This window comes from Centrocercus urophasianus, unplaced genomic scaffold (assembly GCF_019232065.1).
Source record: "Centrocercus urophasianus isolate 14NV4802_14NV808 unplaced genomic scaffold, USGS_Curo_1.0 seq_10, whole genome shotgun sequence".
Taxonomy (NCBI): domain Eukaryota; kingdom Metazoa; phylum Chordata; class Aves; order Galliformes; family Phasianidae; genus Centrocercus; species Centrocercus urophasianus.
The window spans coordinates 32111632-32135015 of record NW_024884142.1 but is presented as its reverse complement, the minus strand read 5'-3'; the positions used below and the strand labels follow the sequence as shown (position 1 = coordinate 32135015).

Genomic DNA, 23384 nt, shown 5'->3' with positions numbered 1-23384 from the left:
AAGCAGTTGGCAGGATCTAAATTTGAGGAGGAATGTGAGAGCCTCATCTAAAATGAGGAGCCTCAAATTTTCAGTTTAAGCTACTTACTCAGTCCTACTAGATTTACACTTTCTAAGATTCTGTCTTCAGCACTGAAACTTTTCAGAAGTCCAAAGGTTTTCTTCTGACCAGAAGCATATTTTCTTGTAATAATGAGAGATTTGCCATCCAACTAAACCAGCTTGTTCATGGTTTAATTGGATTCCTTTTCTCCAAATGAGATTATGGTTACAAAGAAGAAAAACTCAAAAACAACAACAAAAAGAGCAGACAACAGTGCTTGTGACTTTATAACCTAGACTCTTACTCATTATCCAGTGGTTGAGACAGAAGGAATTGTGAACTCCAAGCCCTGCTCCAAGAGCTGTTTCCTAATATTAATATCTAAAACATTACTTACTGTCTTGTTTATGTTTCATCCACCCCCCTTTCCAATGCACATCTGATATTTGCAGAATGCCCTGTGAGAACAAAGGTTGAGTAATCTAATCACTGAGATCACTACCACCTTGAAGTAAAAAAGAGAATGATCCTAGTACCCTTTTATGAAGAAAGGACATGGCCAACTACAGCAGGGAAATAATCCTTTCACTGTATTGTGAGTACATGGAGTACGTGGTAAAATGTCCAGTCCACCAGGCGTACTTTTCTTCATACTTCAGTATGTCTTCATTTTTAGCCTCACCTGAAAAGACTGGAGGAATTAAGCACATTATACTTTTACTGTCTGTCACAAAAGCTTTCCTCTTGAAGATCGGGCATTGTAGATTCAACTGCTAAGTAAAAGAGGGATGTGAGTAACATTCCTTCATGATGATGTTATGGCCATGACCACAAGGGCACAAAAAAAATGACTGGGACCTCATATTAGAAAAGACAGCTATGATGGTGATGCATAATTCCAAAAGAAAGATAATGATGTCCTGACAGAATCTGAAAGCTAATCGCTGTAGGTATTGTATTCAGGCACAGTAGATTTGCAAGAGAAAACAATGCAGATAGATTTGAGGTTCCTAACTCTCTTGATGCAGAAAACATGAAACGTTATCATTAAATTCATTACAGGAGTAACCATTAGCTGCACTTTTAACCTTCATCTTTTGCATTCACATATAGCACTCAGGAAAGAGCCTATCAAAGGGAAAATATCCCACCAAGTAAATCTACTGTATTTTTGCTGCTGAACAGCAGAGTAAGAGGAAAGGTCACTTTTGCCCAAGATTTTGCTATTAGAGTATTACTGACAGTCTACATGCAAAGAGCACTCTGCTGAAATTATGTTCTGTATTTCACCTTAGCTTTACTGTTGAGGAAAGAAAATCAAATTTTCCTCTTGTAACTTTTTATTCATTTCTATACCAACATTTATTTCTTTGTTGTTATATGATATGGGACCATAATAATGGATTAATTCCATTGGAATTCTTAAATTCTTTAACTTCCATCTTATCACAACCTTTCCTTCTACTGAAAAATCAATTTTCTTCTAAAAGCAAAAGATTTACAGCAGTTATTACAATAAGGCACTGTCTGCCTCAGCAGACAGGGTGATAACATCAGTACTATAAGTCTGTGGTAGCATTTCAAATTTAAAAATAATAACATAAGGATGTTAGAGTTGCATTTCTGATTGCAATATCATGCTAAAAATTAAATTTGTTAATTTTGATGATTTTAAACAACCATAGGCATCAATTACCATCATGCAATATTGAATATTTCCAGCAGATGTCTCTAATGCACTATTTTACACAGAAAGTTACATTAAAGTTACATTCAAACTGAATATAAGTTTAGCAAAATATTTTTTAAAATAAGTAGAGAAAAGCTGAAATTAAATATTTATCTGTTGAGACATGGATAGGTTATTACTGTCACTATACTGCTGTCAGTTGCACAGTGGTTTATTTGCAGTGACTGAAGGTTTTCAAACTGAAAGCCTTTTTTTTTTCCCTTTTTTTGACAAGCAAATCTGATCATATCTTGATATGTCAGAGCAATATCATATTGTAACTGGCAGGAATTAATTTTGGCTTACTAAGAAATACTTTGAAACAAAAACAGGAACAGAAACAGTTCACATACTCAAATGAAAATGAAAATGTCTGGTTTCACAACTTTGGTATAAGCATGCAATAATCCAACTATTTATTAATAATCTTTGTGGATTATTCCCACTCAGTACCTTGAAACATAAATGTTCACCAAGGTTTTGTCAGTCTGAGTCAGTACATAAGCGATGCTCAATATTTATAAACCAAGCACAAGAAGAGAATTTCAAGGGCATAAGGGAAAAAAATCAATATTACATTTTCACTGATCTGCATTATCGCTGTGTTGTACTTCAAAAATATCTTTCTAAGAGAATTCCTTGAGAATTCTTGTAATTTCTGTGCTTCAAAGTAGCATATCCAATAGAGCTGATAAGAGTATAAAACGCCCTATAAACTCTTATGAATGTGAGCTACTGTATATACAGGCAAATCTATATTTAACTCAAGATGCCAACTAATTTATTGAAAGTAGATTGTATTTAAAAATGAAAGACTCAGAAATCTCTATAGGCTCAAAGATAGGAAGCATTTTAAGTACTAGGGAGCTGAGGATACTGCCCCAGAAGTAAGGTGGGCTAGACTATTGTCTTATAATAAACAAACTCATCCAATCATAGTCATTTATTTTACATAGTTTTACTAGACTTTGAATTCTGATGAAAGATAGGGGACTGTTCTGTTCACAGCAGATAGAAAAAACCAGTACATTATAGCACGTTTTCAAAATTGGTTTTGATCTTTCAGATTTGTTTAGCAACAAGAGTTCTACTGTCACTATACTAAATCTGTATCTCAAATAACTTCGAGGATGGCACAGATTCTCCACAATACAAGAAACAATCTTACCTGTAACAGCTTTCAACTGAAATAACAAAAACCGTACATATAACTGGTAACTTCAGCCAATTCAGTAACATAGCATGGTCTCTCTCTCTCTCTTTTTTTTTTTTTTTAATACAAAGAAAAAGCTTATTCAATATTCAAAGTTTTGTTTTCCTAGCACGAAACACAGAAATCTCAAGAGTTAGTCTCTAAAGCTAATAGCAAACTATTATCTGTATTCTGGTAATAAATTATAAATTCTTTACCTCTATTTAATTCCCCTTGAAAAATTAATGACTACATACACCACAGTACAACACAGAAATGGATTTAAGCTTCTTTTCAAAATTAATTCATAAATTAAATTGTTTTTGCAATAATTCCATAAATACTTCAGTTTTCTAGAATGTTTAAGTACAAAGCAAAAATATCTCCAATGGTATAAGAAGCTCTTAGTTCACTGAACTGAACTGAGATGAAATTATAGAGAAACACTGACAAGGAATGCAAAGAATAGATATGGCAGGACATATAAATGCATTGGGTACTTTTATTGCGGGTTTTTGCTGTTGTTGTTTGGTTTGTTTGAAATGTTTGTTTGCTTTTGGGGGTTATTTTTGGTGGGTGTAAGAGGAGTCAAGTAGGAGCAGAAATAGGAGCATCACTTTACATTCTCCAATTCTCCAAAGTTTCATTTACACCGATACACTAGTAACATAATATGATATACAATCTGCTCTCATAAAAATTGCAACAAAGAAAGATGCACAGTAGCTATACGCATTTAGAAAGATAACTGGATTTTATCTTCCCAGAAAGTAAAAGACCGCATTTCCCCTCCACTGTACAATTAGTCAAGCCTAGCAAAGGTTCATAAATATTTATTATTAGAAAAATGCCTACTTTATTTTTTTCTCTCTCATTTAGCACATGGATCAACTCACATCAAATTTTTATGAACAATCAGACCACCATAAAAAGGGCATATAAGCCATATATGGTTCACTGGTTGGATACAATGCAATGGATATAATACAGTAAACATGTTTTTATTGGAAAATTCCTCTATGGGTGGGGGGGAGAACAACAACAAACAAACTACTCACATAAACAATATAGCCTAAGTAAGATCTGTTAAGTCAAAAGACCTTGCACTGGGGAATGCACAGTCTTCTGTTTCTCAGGGCAGTCTTCTGTTTTTATTGCAAATTGTTTTAATTTCTCTCAATTTAAAGAGCTGTGCAGTACCTGTCCAGTATATGCAAAGTCCAGGGCTTGTTTTAAACCTAGGCTTGTGACACCATGCAGATTCACCTCGTCAGCTTCACTTTCAACCATGCAGAGACTGAACATTGCCTAGGAAAAGAAAAGAAATATTGACAATTAAAATAACCCCAGTAAAGTCCCAGGAAGAACAGTATTTGTTTTTTCAACTTCACTAACCTTTGATTTTCCTTGCATAAGAATTCTAAACAGCATCAGACTTGTGAGTTAGAGTGAGATGTACACCATACTTCCAATACTACTACCTAGCAATCAATCATGAAAGAGAATTCTTTTATCAATAAATACAAAAAAATTATTCTGAAAAAAAATTGAGACAAATAACTTTGGTCCATGAATATACAATCCCTAAGTAATTTAGGTAGAATCGACGGGAACAGTCACACAATAAGATATTGTTCAATAAAAGTGAGAAAGAACTGGCCTCAGTAAAAAAAAAAAAGTACAAACATCACTAGAACTAATCCTTATAACTATGAATAGTATCACTGTATATAAATATAGGTAGGATAATAAACCATAGACAATTACATGTATAAGAAAAAGAGACAGTTATGATAGTTAACACAGTGTCTCTTTTTTAAATTAATCCCCTCCAAATAGCACCTCAATCTATAAAGTGAACAGTGTTAAAATCAAGTTATTAAAAGAAGAGCAACGATACAAATACAGTCACCTAAACCTACAACTGCCCTTTACTTAGTATTGTCCCAGCTTCTCAGACCGTATCAATCCTCCATAAAATCTACAGTGAAGACTAGCAAGATTATACTAGACTTCTCTGCAAGTAAAAATGAAGAAAGCAGCTGTTCCTTTCATCAAATCTCTTTGAAGATCATCAGTCTTCAGCAGCTCCCTGGACTGAAGCAACCTTAGTCTCTGGATCACCAATAGAAACCTTTTTCTTCCCAAGCCTGCCTTTGCCCTGCACAACACACACTCTTGCAAGGTCCTTATAATTCCTTTTTCTCTCCTCATCACTCCAATTCTCCAGACAAATACTCTTCCTGAAATGCAACCTTTATCTCTGTCACTTCCCTATACACTTAACAAAATATACCATTCTCAGTCTTTAGACAGTAAACCGTGAACAAATAAATGAAACAGTTTGACCATCTGTCAGAGCTTAAACTTGGTCCCGGTGGGTTTTCTGCAGAAATGTTAATGCTTCTATCTATATAGGCTAGTAAACTTCACAGAATCACAGAATTGTAAGGGTTAGAAGGGGCCCCTAGAGATTATCAAGTCCAGCCCCCCTGCAAAGCAGGCCCCTTTATGGCAGGCTGCACAGGGTATCCAGACAGGTCTTGAATATCTCCAGAGAAGGCAAATCCACAACCTCCCTGGACAGCCTGTTCCAGTGCTCTGTCACCCTCACCATGAAGAAGTTCCTTCATATATCAGTGCAGAAATTCTTATGCTCCAGTTTATGGCCATTTTCCCTTGTCCTGTCCCCACAGACTACGGAAAAAGATGCTGGCCATGTCCCTTTGGCTCCCACACGTGAGATTTTTATAAACATTAATAAGATCCCTTCTAGGTCTTCTTTTCTCAAGGCTGAACAGACCCAGTTCACTCAGCCTTTCCTCATGGCGGAGATGCTCCAGGCCCTTTATTATCTTTGTGGCCCTTTGCTGGACTCTCTCCAGGAGATCCCTGTCTTTTTTGTATCAGGGAGCCCAGAACTGGATACAGTACCCCAGGTGAGGCCTGAACAAGGCAGAGTAGAGGGGAATGTCACCTCCCTCGACCTGCTGGTTATGCTCCTTTTAATGCACCCCAGGATCCCACTGGCCTTCTTGGCTGCTAGGGCACACTGCTGGCTCATGGCCAACCTCCTGTCCACCAGGACATCCAGGTCCTTCTCCACAGACCTCCTCTCCAGCAGGTCGTGTCCCAACCTGTACTGTTACTTGCAGTTATTCCTTCCCATGTGCAAGACTCTGTATTTGCTTTTTTTAAAGCCCATCTGGTTTATTGCTTCCCAGCTCTCCAGTCTGTCCAGGTCTAGCTGAAAGGCAACACATTCTTAAGGTGTGTCAGCCACTCCTCCCAGCTTTCTATCACTGGCATACCTGCTGTTCACCTTGGAGAACTCCAGTAAAGAAGCACTTCCAATGAACTTCTATATTAATGCACTCTTCTGCATCTGCAATTACTCTGATACATGCAGAAGCTGAGGCAGTCGACAAGCACACTGGATTTCATATACATAACCTGACACCAAGAGCTACTGAAACTAAAGGAAAAAATAAGCCTTATCCTCTCTAACAGTTCAGCACATCATTCCCTTAGACTCAGACAGCTTCTTTCAAGAACTGAGAATTTCATGCAAATAACTGATTTATTCTGAAAGCATTAGTTTTTTTTTTTCATCATTAAAATACCACAGTTTGACAAAAATCTGCTGCCTGGAAATCATCCAGGATAAACAAGAATGAAATTTATCATATGGCCCGTCCTTGTATTTTCACAGTTCTTATTTCAGTAAAGTTATATCAGGGTATCTACCACAGTGGCAACAGCAAAGAAATGCAAAATAGTTTAAAGGCTTTATCACACTAATGTAGTAAGACATAGGCATGAAATAGAGATATATACATATACATATAAATATAGCAAGTTCAAATGTTTGTCTAATTCCATTAAAAATGTAATTATGGTTGGAAATTTTGTTGTCATTTAACTGTAACAAAAAAAGTTTTAATAGATACCGAGAAGCTTCAGGGTTCGCCAGGAGCTGCAAGGTTTTGCATCAGCCATCTGCTCCTTGTAAAGGCAGAACTCCAGTTTTTGTCAGGAGGAGAGAATTTGAGGCCAAAAAGCACCAGTTGAAACTAGCCTCACAACAAACAAGGGCAAAATCTTGCCCTGCATCCAAGACCCTTTAACGCTTCTGGGGATGCAGTGCCTTCCAGCATGGCTGGAAATAATACTTCATTTGCATTTGCTAATTGCGAAGGGACAGTGACAACTGTTAGTTTTATCCAAAGTTTTATCCTCTGCGTACTGGAAGGCTTAATAATAAAATAAAATAAAAAAAAGTACTGCTTTACTAATGCTTGTTCTTGGGGTTTTAGAAAGAGCTACTGCAAACCAAACCATACTTTTCTTAACATTTTCTGCATGACTTTATTGGGGCTGCCCGTCATATGCTGTATGAGACAGAAGTGTTTCTAACACTTAAGCTGGTTACCATTTCAGTATAAAAATATTTCAGAAGTCAATTGAAAGGATTGCATGTTTATTTGCTAAATTATGTTACAATATGGTAAAATAGAACAATTGCAGGATTTCTTACACTGTTAGGAGTAGTACGTTTAATCTTGGGAATTATTATCACAGCATAAATCATGCTCTCATAAAAAGGATAAATAAACTTTACACGCTAAACCAGCTTTAAACCACAGAACAAGACAGACAACAAAAAGTGCAATACAAGATTCGAGACAAAAATCACACCAGACAACTAAGTCATTTTACCTTCTCTAAGCCTTTGAGAATGGATTATTTGTTAAGCAGGAGCATATTCCCTGTAGTTTTATACTATGTTACTATTCACAAATACCATGGCTAGGAGTTCTGATATTTTTCATTATAATATAGATTTTTCCTTAGATAAAGAATTTATATTCACCATACCAGTGAACAATTATGTTCAGATTTATACAACCCATGTATTTAAGTGTGTTATCAATATGCATTAAAGTATATGAATCTACAATTACAGAGTACGTTCGGTCTCAGGGAAACTGGGAAAAGTGTTTTGTGCAAGAGTGCAAGAGTGAATTTACAGAACTGCTAATAATGCTGTACATGAAGCATTCTACGCACCAACTGTTGCTATTTCTATTAAGCAGTAATCTGATGAACTAATACAGAGAAATGTTGCGGTAGGCCTTTTTTTTATTTCATCTGTGCTAGACCGGAACAGAAAACCAAGGGCACCAGCATCTAGTTTACTGAACAGTCTTTATCTTCTTTTTCTAAGCAAAATACACAGGCTAGATCCTGCATGCTATGTGGGTTTTGCCAGATTGTCTGCAAATTATGGTCGGTATATACTCAGACCGGAACAAGAGAAGGAATTTTATTTACATTTTTTTTTAGTAAAATGTATTCCAAAATTCAGAAGTATCTTTTAATTCTCATTCTAATTCTAATTTAATATTCTGAAGCTCCTTAAAAGCTCTTCTAGTAAGAATTGCTTACATCACAGTATGTATAGGTGCTTTCCTTGCTGCAAAGACTAACTTTTCGTATCAGAAATTCATAACTGAATATACTTTTTGGATAATATTTCTTTACCACACCAACTTCAGAGTGAAAGGCAAAGCTTTTGGTGCAGAACTTCCTATGCTCAAGTTTATGGCTGTTTTCTTTTGTCCTGTCCACAAAGGCCATGTGCCTTTGGCTCCCACACATAAGATTTTTATTATTTCTCTTCCAAGACCATCATGACTGTGGATAGCATCCAAACTGCCAATATATCATCAAGTGATGTTCCCTTTTACAACAAAACTCACTAGTAAGAGGACTCATCTTTTCTTCCAGCTCCTGTAAATCTCCAGGCCTTGATCTGTCACCCAGAAAATGAGTAAATATTGAGGAAAATCAAGTGATTGCTTAAATATTGGTTTTTATCTGTTTGGGTTTTTTTCAAAGTCAAGACTTGAATTAGCTAAATCAATCCCTCGGAAGAAAAATGACCATGATATTCCTGCCATTCTGTAGCAATTGCATCAAAATTCAGTGATCAACATGTACTCAGACACAAACAGTCCCACATAAGCTTTGAGGAGCTTCAAATAAGATATACCATTTTTTGAGGAGTGAGATCACCTTATTAGCTGTAGAAAGAGAAGACGAGAAGGAATCAAAGCCCTTTTCTTCTTCTAATCTAGGCCTGAAATAGAACCAGAGCTAGAGAATTTCTCAAAAAATCACAGAATTGTAGAATATCCTGAGTTGGAAGGGACCCATAAGGATCACTGAGTCCAAAATACATGAACCTTGGATAAAAATAATCAAACAATATCTGACAAAAGCGGTTCTCAGACTCTTGAAAATTTGACTTCAAAGCAAGTTGGTGTGCCTTTAGTAAATGGCATATTTGTAGTTTAACCAGTTAGATATCAGCACCGAAAGGTAACTTCACAAAATAGTTTCCATAGAACACAAAAAAGAGCATTGGATCTAACTTCCCCTGCTCAGCTCTGCAGCAACATCTACAGTCTCCTTCACAACACACAACTTTAATGTATAAATATGAGAATAATATTCAAAATCCCCAAAATACAAATTGCTCACTGTCAGAAACGGTAAAGTACAAAATTGCTCCTTGCCTCCAGAGTCATTTTCTCATTTACTCAGATGATTCATATCTGTGAGAGTGGTGAGCTTGCGTTCATTTCTACATGACATACATAATAATATATAAATGATATATAGTGTGTAAATACATTTACACATAAATATCTAAAAACATACTTACATGTTTAATTATATATAGATTTGAACACTGATACAACTTCAAACAAATTACAGGAAAATATTTGAAAGATAGCTAAAAGCATTAGATTATAATTTAAATCTCTATATATGCTATTTAACATTTAACACATGTTTTGTGGGCAATCAATATATAGAAATAGGTATGTTTTGACACCAATTTACAGGATGTAGTGGGATGAAATATCCTAATATCCCTTTTATTTTATGGAGACCAGAACTACATGATATTTAAGGAAGGCTACACCAAGTATCCTTTCTGCTCTGTAACCGAAGAGGAAGCCTAAACAATTAGCTTAGCCTAGATAACTAAACTAGGTGAAAACTTTAATTCTAAGAATAACGGGTTATGTGAACTGATCTGACGAACACAAACTGAAGAGATAGAATTGAATTGTTTCCTTTTAGCATATTCATTTTAGGAGAACAGAAGAAATTCTGAAGGTATTTCTAGAATGAAAGCTACAAACCATAACAGTGACAATTCATTGAAAGATATTTGCACTTAGTTTGTTTTATGTGACGAATTAATATTTTTAAGAACCAGAGACTTCTTTCAATTATTTGAATTCACATAAAGTCATTTCAAGTTCAAAAGCCTTAGGGGTATGTGGGTCTTTAAAATAGTTGCAGATCACCAGTTATGAAAAGCTGAATACGTCTTTCCATTTGCCTACCTTGATTTTCTTACGCTCATCACTTATTTCAGCTACATCATTCCCAACCAACTTTTGTAAATCTTCCAAATGGAAGATGAGCAATTGAACATTTAAAGTTTTGCCTTCAAGAAATACTTTGAGTCCTCTAGGAATAAAGCACACTCAAAGATACTTCAAACTCCTTCAGCAAAAATACAAAGTGACAGTCATCTTTATCTATTTTTTCTTTATTTCTAAAAGCAACTTTCCAAATAAACCTAAGTTTTCAAAAACCAGAAAGTAAAATGAATCAGTCCACAGTCACCCCAAAAAAACATTTCCAAATTTTCTGTGTTGGTGCTCTCAAACATCGTTTTGCTAACTATCAGTAGCACTATTTCCACATCTACTTCATCAAAAAAATCACATAAATTTCCCCCCCACACTAACACATAATTCTGAACTACACAACTCCTGCTTAACCACGGTTTCAGTCAAGAAACACCATTATTAAGTCTTGGAATACATCAGAATCATCTGAATTAAAAGCTGCATCCCCATGATGTTCATAGGGTTTCAGCAAAGGCAGGCTTGCTTTGCACAACGCAGTGCAAGTATCTCCTATTCAGCTTACTTTGTCACTTTTCATCCTTCACTCTAACATTGCAACTCATGTACCAGAGCATGTCTTTACTTTCAGCTGTTTTTCTCATGTGGCTGTCCAGAAATCTGACACATTCTTGATAGTAAGAGTCATAAGCATTTCCTGCGCTTCCTTGTAATCACAACCAGATAGAGAGAACGGAAAGTTGGCCCAGAGCAAACTAGTGTTCTTGTAGTTCCTTTCATTGCAACACACTCAAAAAGATGAACACTCAGGATGTCAAGGTGAACTAACAGAGAGCAAGCCTCAGTGCACATGAGCTTACTCTACTTTACTCTGCTACTTTTCCTGAAAAATTATCAGCTATATTATAAGCACCATGGTCAAAGGTCAAAAGTTATAGCAGAAAAACCTTATCAGTCTTACCTTAAAGTAAAACTTAAATACGCCATCCTACCCAGACTCTTTCATCACTGAGGCTAAACTCTCCAGCTAAAAAGCAAAGTGCAACAAGCAACTTGTTTAGTAGTCATATTATCTAGCTTAACTAACTCTTACCACCCAATTCAGAAACAAGTCTGAACAAAACAAAACAAAACAAAACAAAACAAACCCCCCACACACACACAAAAAAAACACCAGCATGCTAGTGCTGAAAAAAAACAATTTTGTAAATGAGTGAACATCTATTCAATCTTTCAAGCAAATTAACTGCTGAAGAACAATGATAGCATTATTGCCAAATTTTCCTCAGCTTTTTGCACTGAATTTTTAAGGTAAACAACACTACTGAGTATTATTTTAGTGTTTCAGAAGAGAAGAACTACCATCTCAAATTACCGTCTCCACAATTCTACAGTGATATTGCTTGAGCTCTTCTCAAAATTATCTTAAAATAGACAGGCATCTTCATTAACTGCAGTGTTTTATTCAGATTCATTTCCCATAGCATATTCATTTACTTTTATGTTCATCTGTTGCACATCTTTTTCTTTTCAGAAAATTTATTATCCTTCTCTAATGCATCATAAGAGCTATTAGAAAAGTAAACAAACACTTAAGAAATCTTGGATCGGTTTCTTACACTGCTCAGGGAGCTCAGTTATGATTTGAATTCTCGATTTTTTTTTATTGCATGCGTAATTTTCAGCCTGCGAAATCTTAACTAGCATCAGTGGAACAGCTCAGTCTTCAGTTCTTCCTTTTTTAGTACCCAGGCCTATCTGTGTACAGGTTGCTCAAAACTACAAATATTCAGTCTCAAGATTGTCTGGACTATAAACTCTTTCAGACCAAAACTCTCCTTTGCAGACTGTACAAAAAAATAGCACCTCACTCTTCTTGTAACAGTAAATAAAATAAATAGATCATAATCTATTTAATCCACTTTGTGGTATCTACTCCTTTATTAAGCTTTATTTTTTCTTAATTTCCAAGTACTAATCCTTCATTATGTAAGCAATGTTGTTTCTTCTTTGCTGCTTTTACCTATCACAATAAAAAAGCACAATTAAAAAGAATTGTGATACTACTTTCACAGATGACAATGCATATCAAATATTAACAACGTTGTATGTATGTAATGTATACTTATTCAAATAATCAATTTAATAGGTGAACATTTCCTTACTGAATGTAAAAACACAGCTTGTTCTTCTCATAACTTGAATGTTATATCTTGCTTCATATTCATCTAATTTTAAGCTTGTCTGTCCTAAATCAATCATAAGCCATGGCCTCTGGAGTCTCCTGTGCACTGAAAAACAGATCCATCAACACCAACTGCATGAAATATGATTAAAAGCCTCATTACATGATTCTTCTGAGCAAGTTCTATACAAATTCTCAGAGAGAATGTCACATAATGTCAATCATTGAAAACTGAGCTTGCACTAATACATCTGCTCAATGAAATCTATCTAAATATTTTTTTTAAAGCATTTGCCACACAACTAAAATGAATTCTGTAAAATGAAAATGTCAGCAATAAATCCCAATTTATGGGAATATACAGTTAAAGAATTTAAAAGAAGTACAAAAAAAATAATAATAAAAATAGCCACAACACACAACAATACAAAAACAACTAAGCAGCAAAAGTACTATTTCTATGCAATAGTGAAGGTTCACATGTTACTGTTGGCAAAACAAGTACATTGAGCCTCTGGTGTTTCTTTCAGTATATCAGTCAAAGAGTAATGCACTGCACCTAAAAGCTTACCAAATCAACCATTTATGTAACACACTTTTTGGGATTTCTCTGTTAATACACAGATATTAATTTCCTAGAGACTACAGAAGCAAGTAATGAAAATGGAAGTAGAGAGCTGCCCTACGTTACCATTGATAGGAACTAAGGATGTAATTTGTGCACATTTGTTGGGCACTGCTCAGCAAGAAAAAAGCAAGTTTCTGGGTCGTAACAAGATACAGTCTTTACTCCCAGTCAAAATAACCAAAACAAAAGCATTCTGTTGTTAACAAGTTACATATTATATTTTTGGCTGAATCTGTATCGAATAGAATATATATTGTGATGGTTCTACTTTTAATAGTCGATGTACTGTTTTTTTCCCCAACCTTTGTTTAGATGCACAAACAAGATTTGATATATAATGAGAAGGATAGACAGTAGCATACTATTCCTAGTGAATTGTTGTATCACTAATAAGACTTACATTGAAAAGTGGCTAAAGTTATGCTGTAGAAACAAAATAATTCTTCAATTTTCATGTGTAATCTCACATCATAAACAAAAAAAAATTAAGTAAACTACCACAGCTACAGAAACCTTAACAGTTCCAGCGCTTCATAAGTCACTATAGTTGATCCTGAATGCCAAAATTATTTTCATTATGGTAGAAGAAAGAAAACTGAATTGTAAGGAGGACCACGCCGTGCAATGCACCGCTGAAATCTGCAGTAATGCACAGCCTGTCCTAACATTAGTTGTTCTTAAACAGGCCTGCTGTTTGGAATACAAAAGGAGCAGCATAACTGAAAACAGATTTTATCCAGCATCTCCAGTTAAGCACAGGAAAGTATGAGTCATATTTGCAAATTTTGGTTTAAATTGGTTTAATGCTTCCCAGCAAATGCATAAGCCTATTGTTCTTTTGATGATTTTAGCAAGCGGTATCAAAATCAAGCCCAAAATAAAACTGAAATAAAAGCCAGCTCTTGAGCTAGCATTAACTGCCACAATGTGCTTCACGTAGGACACCTTGAAGGGGGGCTAAAATTAAATGTGTACTTCATACATCAAGACGTTTCCCACCTCAACGTATGTCAGCCATAAGTTAAGAACTGTATAGGAAAATTTCATGTAAAAGAACTGGAGTAACATAACATTAGTTATTACAATTTGCTTTTTAAGAAGGTAGTCATTATATGATGTGTCATTAGACACTGAAATCCAAGTGTGCCAAGCAATAGTAAACTGCAACAATTATCTTCTACCTTCTAGTTGAAGACTAACTGCAAAAGTATATTTGTTATATAAGAAGCCTAATGTCGTAATCTAAGGTGGTTCATTTTATTAATATTTGTACTTACATACTTCCGTATCTGGCCCATTTTATAAAGGGTTGAACTAGATATTGTTCACATCTTGTCAAAAAGAAACTTGTTTTTCCACTATGACTATAAACCTATTATAGCTAGAGCATGAATTTGCTAAAGAAGGTCCCATAGCTCCCACTGACTATTTGATACAAAGTCTGAAAAATAAAACCAGCTCATTGAAGATTTTTTCTTTGACTTTCCACACCAGTTAATGAGAAAACCTACAACAGTTTTTAAGCATTAATTATTTGCTAAATAAAAGAAGAATGTCTTGACTAATTATGCTTCTGTTAACAGTATAGTTATTTCTGACAGCAGCTTTCATCCTCAGCTGAGCATCCTCCATCAGCTACCTCCTCTGAAACAAATACTTCCATAAAAATCATCTTTTCATTTTATTTTTAGAAGTCTACATTTGTCTGTTCTCATTTACCTTGGGTTTTTCTTTAATTTCTGACAAAAAAATTCCCACACCAAAAATAACAGACAACAGTTATGTCAATTTAATTATCCCCATTAATTTTATAGGCTTGATAACTACCTTTTTTTGAATAGAAATCAAAATCTGGAAAGGTAGATACTTAAATATCATGTTTGAGAGATTCTAAAAACATAGATGTGTCCTAATATCAAGCAATACTGACTTCAAGTGATTATTACATACATTTGTAACCTGCTTTCACAGGTAATACACTATTAACCTTGGAAAACCAGGTTTTTATTTCAACCATAGCTGAAAATGTCCCAGACATCTGGGATTGTAAATAGTTTATTAGACTGAGATCACAAACCAACTTAGAAAAGAGACTACTTAGTGTGGTGAAAAGAACACCTAGGAAATGATGGTTTGTTATCTTATCCAAAAGAAGAAAAATACAATAAAACTTATAGAAGTCTGATTCAAAACAAACCAAAAGTATTTCTTCACACTAATGCCATGGCTCACCTGTCAGAACATGCAGTGGATGATTATCTTACATAGAATCAATGGGAAACAGCATAAAATCCTAGATGAGACCAGTATTCAGGGTTGCTGAATAGACAGAAATCACACTCTCCATTAGAAATGCCTTAGTTAAACACAACTGAAGAGTTCTCAGGGATGCATTAAGTTCAGCCTGCTTTCGCTCTTTTTCTATAAGTATCATGATAGCTACTACTAAAATAGCCAACAGTCTGACACAGCAGGGCCATTTTTATGTTCTCATCCATTGCTGTTCATGGTATCTCCTTCTTTCAAGCCATTAGCTACAAAAAAAGACCACTGAATTCAATGGTCACTTGTACATTAGGTCATCCAGTAAGAGTATGTTGAGACTGAGTGAGGTTTCAGAGGTCTAAGTTTGAATATGGGTTGTCTAGGCAGATTAACTCCTGACACAGATAAACAACCAGCAGCATTTTTGTTCAGGACAGTCAAACGTAGAGGTTCCACTGCTTAAATCCGGACTTTTATTAAATGAAGGCCTACAGTGACATGAATTCAACTAGCTGACAGTGTATTTCAGGCTACTAAAATGAAGCTAACGTGGTGCAAAAAAAAGTACTAATAACAATGAAGCAATCAATTTTTATTATTTTTATTTTTTAAAGAAAGATAATTTCCTCTAAAACTTCTAACAAGAATAATGTGCAACACAGAAGGCAAAATCATGTCAGCAGTGTGATGGACTTCCAGTACAAATGAAGATGAATGCAAGAAATTTCCACCCCATGTGCACTTTATAAGATGTAGATCATGTTTTTAGCTCTTCAGCAGTCTTGTCTCTTTCTTTGGATATTTCTCGTGGTATGTCAGTCTTATTCACCGAAGCTAAGAGTGATACACTGCCCAAATAATTCTCTCAGGTGGTTTGAACACAAGGTGTTTTCAGCTTTGCTACACCCACAGAATAATAGCTTTAATTTCTCCTGAGGTTGTGTAGGAAGATACTAATGGAGACTGAAAAAAAATAGGAACTGTCTATTGCATCCAGCAACACTCTAAGATAGAAGATTTCTTTACCAGAATATAGGGATTCAGAATAAAATAGGTATGAAATACTTCCATACCACAGCCCTGCTCCAATAATTTGGCTTTCCATTGTCAGACACTTACAGCAACACACAAGAGGCAGTGGGGCCGAGCTTCAGGATGTTTGCCATAGAAGCACTGTAAAATTGAACAGAGAGCACAGGGAAGCAAAGGAGAAGACTTCTGTCCTTCTTTTAAATAGAGGAAGCTCATCAACTGCACTGTTACCAATCACCAGATGCTGTTATAATATTAATTTAATGAGAGACAGTGAGTTACAGTCTCTTATGGCCTACCTCACTAACTGTGAGGTTAATTCTGCCACACTTATTGTATAGGGAATTAAAAATAAATAAATAAAAAATCAGGAAGATGACTCAGAGAACAAGACACCGTGTTGCCTTCCATCCATCGGTGGCAGAATTGCAATTAATTCATTTTTGTACTATAAGAATTACAACAGAAACATACTTACTCTGACAATAATAATAACTGTAGGGAATTTGAAAACAGAATTCACAAAAGACTATTGTAAATGCTTGTGATAGTACCCACAGTGCTGTGCTGTGGGAATTCTGTCTGCGTTAATGGAAAATCACTTCAGAGCCCCACAGAACAAAGAAGCACTAACTGCAAAGATAAGGATGAATAAGGGTGTTCCAGAATTGCATTTCCTTCCCTATTCAATTTTTTTAATATAGAATTAGGCTAACTTAGAATATTGCATTTCATTAAGATGCTTGGGTTCAGGCTATAGGTAAACAATAGGCATATTGGAACTCTAACTCCTTGTAAATAGCAGCAATATAAGAGCTTAGTTTTATTATTTGATTGAAGAATCAACAATAATTAAAAGCAAGATGGTGAAATTTAACAAAAAAAGTTTATATGTTTGGGGGAAAAAGAATTAAGAGTGGTTTAGAAAAAATCAGATGCCACAATGAATCCATGTGACTGAGATCTAACAAAGCTATGTTCAGTAATTAAAATAGATGAAATACTTCAATTTCTCAACTGTGCCATAATTTCCAACTGAGAAAACAAAAGGAAACTGATCTTAGGAAAAGTTTTAATATACAAGATATACTTCTCAACTTACTCAGAAAGCTAATAGTGAGGGGAACGGCCTCTTTTTGAACAAAAGTCTCAAGTACTCAGTACTGAACAGATGCTTCCTGAACCAAACAATTTATTTGATCCAATGAGAAGAGCTAACATTTTTAAAGATTACCTGGAAAAAGGATTTCTATATCAGCATCACTTCCAGGTTACAATAGCATGTCATCAGTACTACAGGTCCTTAAATCTATTCATAAGCGAGGGAGAGCCTTTTCCTCTTCCTGACTCATATAACAAGACCTCAGAAACAATTTTCTCCATTCAATCAGAATTTGTTTATAAAAATAAGAGCAATCAACACTGATACTTACACAGGAATATATATTCTGTTTAGAGAGATGAAAGACAGCACAGAAAAAACAAACTGTTTAACAATCAACTGTGACAGCTATAAATACAAAGACAATAAAGACAGTAAACAAAATTAGTATCCATTTGGTTAACTTCAAAGGATTCTCTTAAGAATTGAAAAGCTTACTGTGAAAAAAGAAATAGCACAGGATACTACTGACATTTTATAATAGTTTAGAAATATTAATAGAATTATTAGATTTCTGAGTCTATTCTAGTTAATTGATATAATTGTTCATTCAGACAACATAAAAAAGTACATTTTTCTGAGACAAAAAAAAAAAAAAAAATCAAGTCCTATAACAATAAACATCCCCAAGTGAAAAATAAGGAAGGAGAAAAGAGTTATTTTGACCTAAAAAACCAATGTATTTTCTACGAGAAAAGCTTGTGCTTACATAATCACCTGCCAGCACTGAAAATGCCTACAAATGAAGTCAGGCAGCAACATTTCATTTTGCTCCCAGAGGGGAAAAAAGGGAAAAAAAAAAGAAAAAAATTATCTGGAAATTACTTATCCTTCTAGAGCTATCAAAATGCACATATACTCACTCACTCACTAACTCAAACTTCTTGTCTCACTTCAGTGTTTAGGATAGCCTGCTGGACTCAGACATTGCAAGTCCTTTCTGACTGAACTATTCTATTTTCAATTCTGATATTTCAGCACAGCCAAAACTACAAGATCAATTATACCAACTAAAAGACAGGATGGCAGGCTACTATCCAAAAGATATCATGGTCAAATCCACTGTTTGTTGAAGGTCAGGTCCCTGTTTTGTCTTAAAAAAACAAATGAAGAATTTATCTGTGCCAAAGAAAAAAATGATAGTAAGACAATCTCTGACATTCACCACTCTTCTACATACAGTAGTTCTTACTCCCTCATCAGTTTCTAACAGGACATGCAGTCATCCTTCAAGTGTTAACAAATTTTCATTGTACTAAAACAAGTGAATAAGTCACAATTTGGGGAAAAAAAATACTGCTTATCTGACTTCTTATTCTCAGAATAAGAAAGGACAATCTCAACAGTGGTTTAATTTAAATCAAAATAGACGCAGAATGGGTAGAAAACCATAACCAGGATCTCTATCAAGCTAATATTCAGCCACTTGTACAGATTACTTTATGAAAGTGGTGAAAAAGAAAAACAAAAACAAATATTTGTGTTGACAGAGCCTTTTGAAGACCTGAGTACACAGTTGGGGTAATCTATATAAAAATAAGAACTGGATAACAACCCCTCCAGATAGAGCTGAAGGTAGGTTAGTATATTCATCAAAAGTATGAATTCTGAAGCTACAGAAGGCAGGCTTCATATAAGGAGTCACACCATCCTCACGGAAATCCAGGAGAGTCACCATACCATCTGGATTCATGTTCTCTCCTACAAAGAACTGGTAGTTTTTGAAGTTGGCAAGGATGTGTTTGATTTGTTCTACAGCCCCTGTCATAAAAGGCTTTACTCTCTCCGATTTGTGTCTTCTAAATTTTATCCAAGGCAACTCCAACATCAAATGTTCTCAGAATCCTATCCCCTACGGTCCTGTGCTTACATGAAAAAAATCTCATAAAAATTAGTGAAATGTCAGTTCCTCACAGAAATGACTTCAGCATGGTTAGAAAATCTGCAAGGTTCTTCCAACATTCCTCCAAGAAAATCCAGGAAACACCAAAGGTAGAACTCCTCTTTATGTAATTTTAACAGCTAAAATTGAAGCAGTTAAATCTATTCTTTATGACCAGTGGATATAAATCTGGCACTTCCAAATGGTGACTCAACTAATTCTATATAAATCTTTTATCCTCCTTTAACAACCTCTGGAGATAACATTCTCTCTTCACTGATTTTGAATAAAAATTGGCATAATTCTCCTGATTCTTAGAAAATCAAAACCTGAATAGTACAAGTTAAGCAACATCTCCCCAGCTACAAAAACATTTATAATTCCAGTTTAAATTCACAACACTTAATTAACCCTTGCTCTTTTCTAAATGATTAGAATCAGGAATATAGTATGTTGCTACTTTTTGCCATATTCTTACAAAGCATAAATCTAATTGCTTACTTTTTAACAAAGCTTTTTGTCCATTAATAACCAAAATTATTTGGCTGAGTTCCATATTTATAGCTGATTCTGAAAGTTTGAAAGTTTCTATTTGTTTTTCTTTCCTACCACGTGTATGTCTGTATGTAATGAAGTTGTAATACTCGATGAAATTATCATGAATTTTATAAAGATTCGATTTTATTTTGTTCAGCATGATACAGATAACCATTCTCCCTCCAACATTCAGGGTAATTTTTAATATTACTATAAGAAATAAAAATAATAATCTTTAGACTTACTCGAAAGTAGTCACTACAGGCTGCCAAGACTGCCTTATGTGCGTGGAATTTCTGCTCTTCAGCAATAAGGGTGATATCGCAAAGTATGCCGTCGCTTCTTTGTTGATTCAGTGCTGCCAGAACAGCATCATTATGGGAGCTCGACTGACAAAGCCTCTGACCTGTCAACATTTCTTGAACACTGAGAGGGAAAGGAGGAAATATTTTGTAAATAAATGCAGGAAAGCAATATGTAACAATTCTATAAGCAATATATAACAATGTTTTCTAAGAATGTTTGATATTTTTTTGAAATAAAATTATGAAATCTAAATCTAGGTAAAATCTTTACATGGCATATCCATTTCAAGAAAATCACAGCTTAGCAGTATTATAAAACCATATTACATACTCAAATAAAAATCTCAGCCATTCTGATTTGCTGCGCTAGATGTCAACTGCACTCAGAATTAACTCAAAACCATTTAAGAATTATATGAGAGGAATAAAGCCCTATGTGAATGAAATGACAGAAAATCCAAATTGACAATTTGTGGAGTGTGCCTGAATTAACCAGCCCTACTCAAAAGAATGAAGAGTCTTGATCTCAAGTGGCCTGTTTAAGTCTGATATTAGATTACTCAAAGCTTTCAGATTATTTTGGGTCATTTACACTTTTAAAGCATCATTTTTGTTGTTGTTGTTCTTTTATTTGTTTTAATAATGAAGCCTTCCACCACCTTTGAATAACAGATTGTACAAATGCAAGATTTCTGTGACATGCAACCTAGGACTATCTGGTTTCAGCTTCCTTTTCTAGCACAAAAGGAAGAGACGGTATAACTGCAAATGTATTTTTATATGCAAATACAGTCCTGAACAAAGACAGAAACAAACAAACAAACAAATCTGCAGAGCCTCTTTGGGACAAAACAATGCAGTTCATCTGAAATCTGAGAGACTATACAAATTTATACTGCCTGAGAAGTTAGTACCTTAGAGGAAATGATTTTAAAGAGAGCCAATCCTGAATAACTCAATATTTAATGACAGGATAAATAAACTAGCATCTTTCCACTAAAATCACGCAGTTCGCTACATGCACAAGCTATGTCAGCAGCTGCGTGGCTGCTAAATTCTTTCCCATCAACACTTACTATACTATCATACATCCCTTTTAAAAAAAGGATGTATGAACATACTCCTTTTTAAAAAAAGGAAATTATTTCTAACCATTATTTCTCTTCTGTTATTTCTACAGTAAAATAACTGCATCAAACTACTGTTTTATGGAGGTAATGCTACCAGCTCAACTTCTGAATTGAAAAAATGAAGAATAAATGAATAAAACTATATTCTTTCTGCAGTCTTCAACAACAATAAAGAATCTGTAATGAAAGATTAACTGTTAGTTTTGCTACTGAGTTCTGAAGAACTGCAGAATATGGTCTTCTCAACCTGGTTTCCCTCTTCTGTATTAACTGCAAAAACCTTTTTTTCTTCCTAGGAAAACAGAGAATATAATAACATTGGAAGATTAACTGTGCAAGCATTATAACCTTATTATACCTAGAGATGGTTTCTCTCTGTTTTTGTTCAGAAGAGGAATGATACAATACCCTAGTAATATCAGACCACGGAGATCCCAGATCAGCCTGTGAGCATTAGCTACTCTCTGAAATAGAACAGTGGTGAAACTACCAGCATATTAGAATAGAGCAAAGTTCCAAAGAAAAAGCAACTGGATAAATAAATTCTGATGAAATGTTGTTGTTTTGTTTTTTTTTTTTTTCCTGACAGTGCTCTCAGAAACTAATTAAATCATAAATATCAAAGTCTCTGATGAGACAATGGGCAATACAAATAAATGAGAAAGTCTGGACTAGCAAGCAAATATGGATGACTACGACTGTGGAAGAAGGAGAAAGGCAAAATGAGAAATTCTGGAAGGCTGAAAGAATTTGAAACAACTGAAAGATCAACATATGTCCTGAATACTGGAACACGACAAACATCAAAAATGATCACCGGGTACCATTTCATGTACATACATGTAAAACAGTAGTTGCTTTCACAATCAAAAATTTCAAGTATAAACAGGACCATAAACAAGATAATAGATGAAGAGAACTGTGAGACCCAATCAAACTCTAGCATGTTTCCCTTTGCTAGACATAAGTAGCAGCAAGAAAGCAATCTCTTGCAGATCATAATGTGAATAATGAGCAAAAAAAATATTAATTTCATATTTCACTGCTAATTTATGCTTTAGTAAACAACACACTAAATGGGAATGACTTACTATGTGCTATCAAGTACTATACCTCAGGCACCTCTCAGATGGCATCTTTTAGTTTTGCTCTTTTGAACATCAAAGCTTATAATCCTGTAGAGAAAGCTGCAAGCATTCCAGCTAGAGAGAGAGAAAGGAGAGACACATCAAAATTCAAAGCATACACAGCCTCATTCTTAAAGATTAATACTTTTAGGAGAAGCAATTCAAAACTGACTTTTTTTCAATTCTTCTTCTGCAGAAAGTTATATATCACACAGATTAGGTGCCTTGAAATTGTATTGGCAAGATGGATTGTAGTCTGCAAGTGGCCTTTCTTCTAGTCTTCTCTAAGAACACACCTCAAGGGCAGCACTTGAGTCCTTTCTGCAAACTCAGAAAGGACGATTACCTTAACAGGGTAGAAGAGGGGTGAGGAAAGTAACATTCTAATAACAAAAACAAAAAAAACCCACAGTTTCTAGAGTAGGCCAGAAGTATCTACTACCACTTGCTTATTTATTTGAATAATATGCAGCTATAAAAATCTTACACCTATCACAGTACAATCTCACCTTTGTAGGGTCTGAGAGGTTTGCCATACACCAGAACATGCTTTTTGACTACACTAATTTTTCCCAAAGACACAACTGGAAGGCATAGAGGAGAGAGTTTATTATGTGTATTTGGAAAATGAACTTTCCCTTTTTCATAGCAAGCACTCTTGATCAGCTAATCAATACTGAAACACCACAAACACCTTCTGGAGTGTTACTCAT

At 34.9% G+C, this 23384-nt stretch overlaps 1 protein-coding gene across 2 annotated transcripts in view; it reads right to left on the bottom strand.

The window, feature by feature from the left end:
• The window catches only part of KLHL32 (kelch like family member 32), a 90265-nt gene extending 67585 nt beyond the window's left edge, over positions 1 to 22680 (bottom strand). The window contains exons 1-3 of one of the 2 annotated variants that reach the window (XM_042819747.1): positions 22658 to 22680; positions 20355 to 20535; positions 4165 to 4272 (exon numbers count right to left, since the gene is read on the bottom strand). In XM_042819747.1, coding sequence (XP_042675681.1) covers positions 4165 to 4272; positions 20355 to 20535; positions 22658 to 22680 — 312 coding nt within the window. The remainder of the gene's footprint in view (positions 1 to 4164; positions 4273 to 20354; positions 20536 to 22657) is intronic. The other variant, XM_042819754.1, reaches the window with a different exon arrangement.
• Between the last annotated feature and the right edge of the window lie 704 nt (positions 22681 to 23384).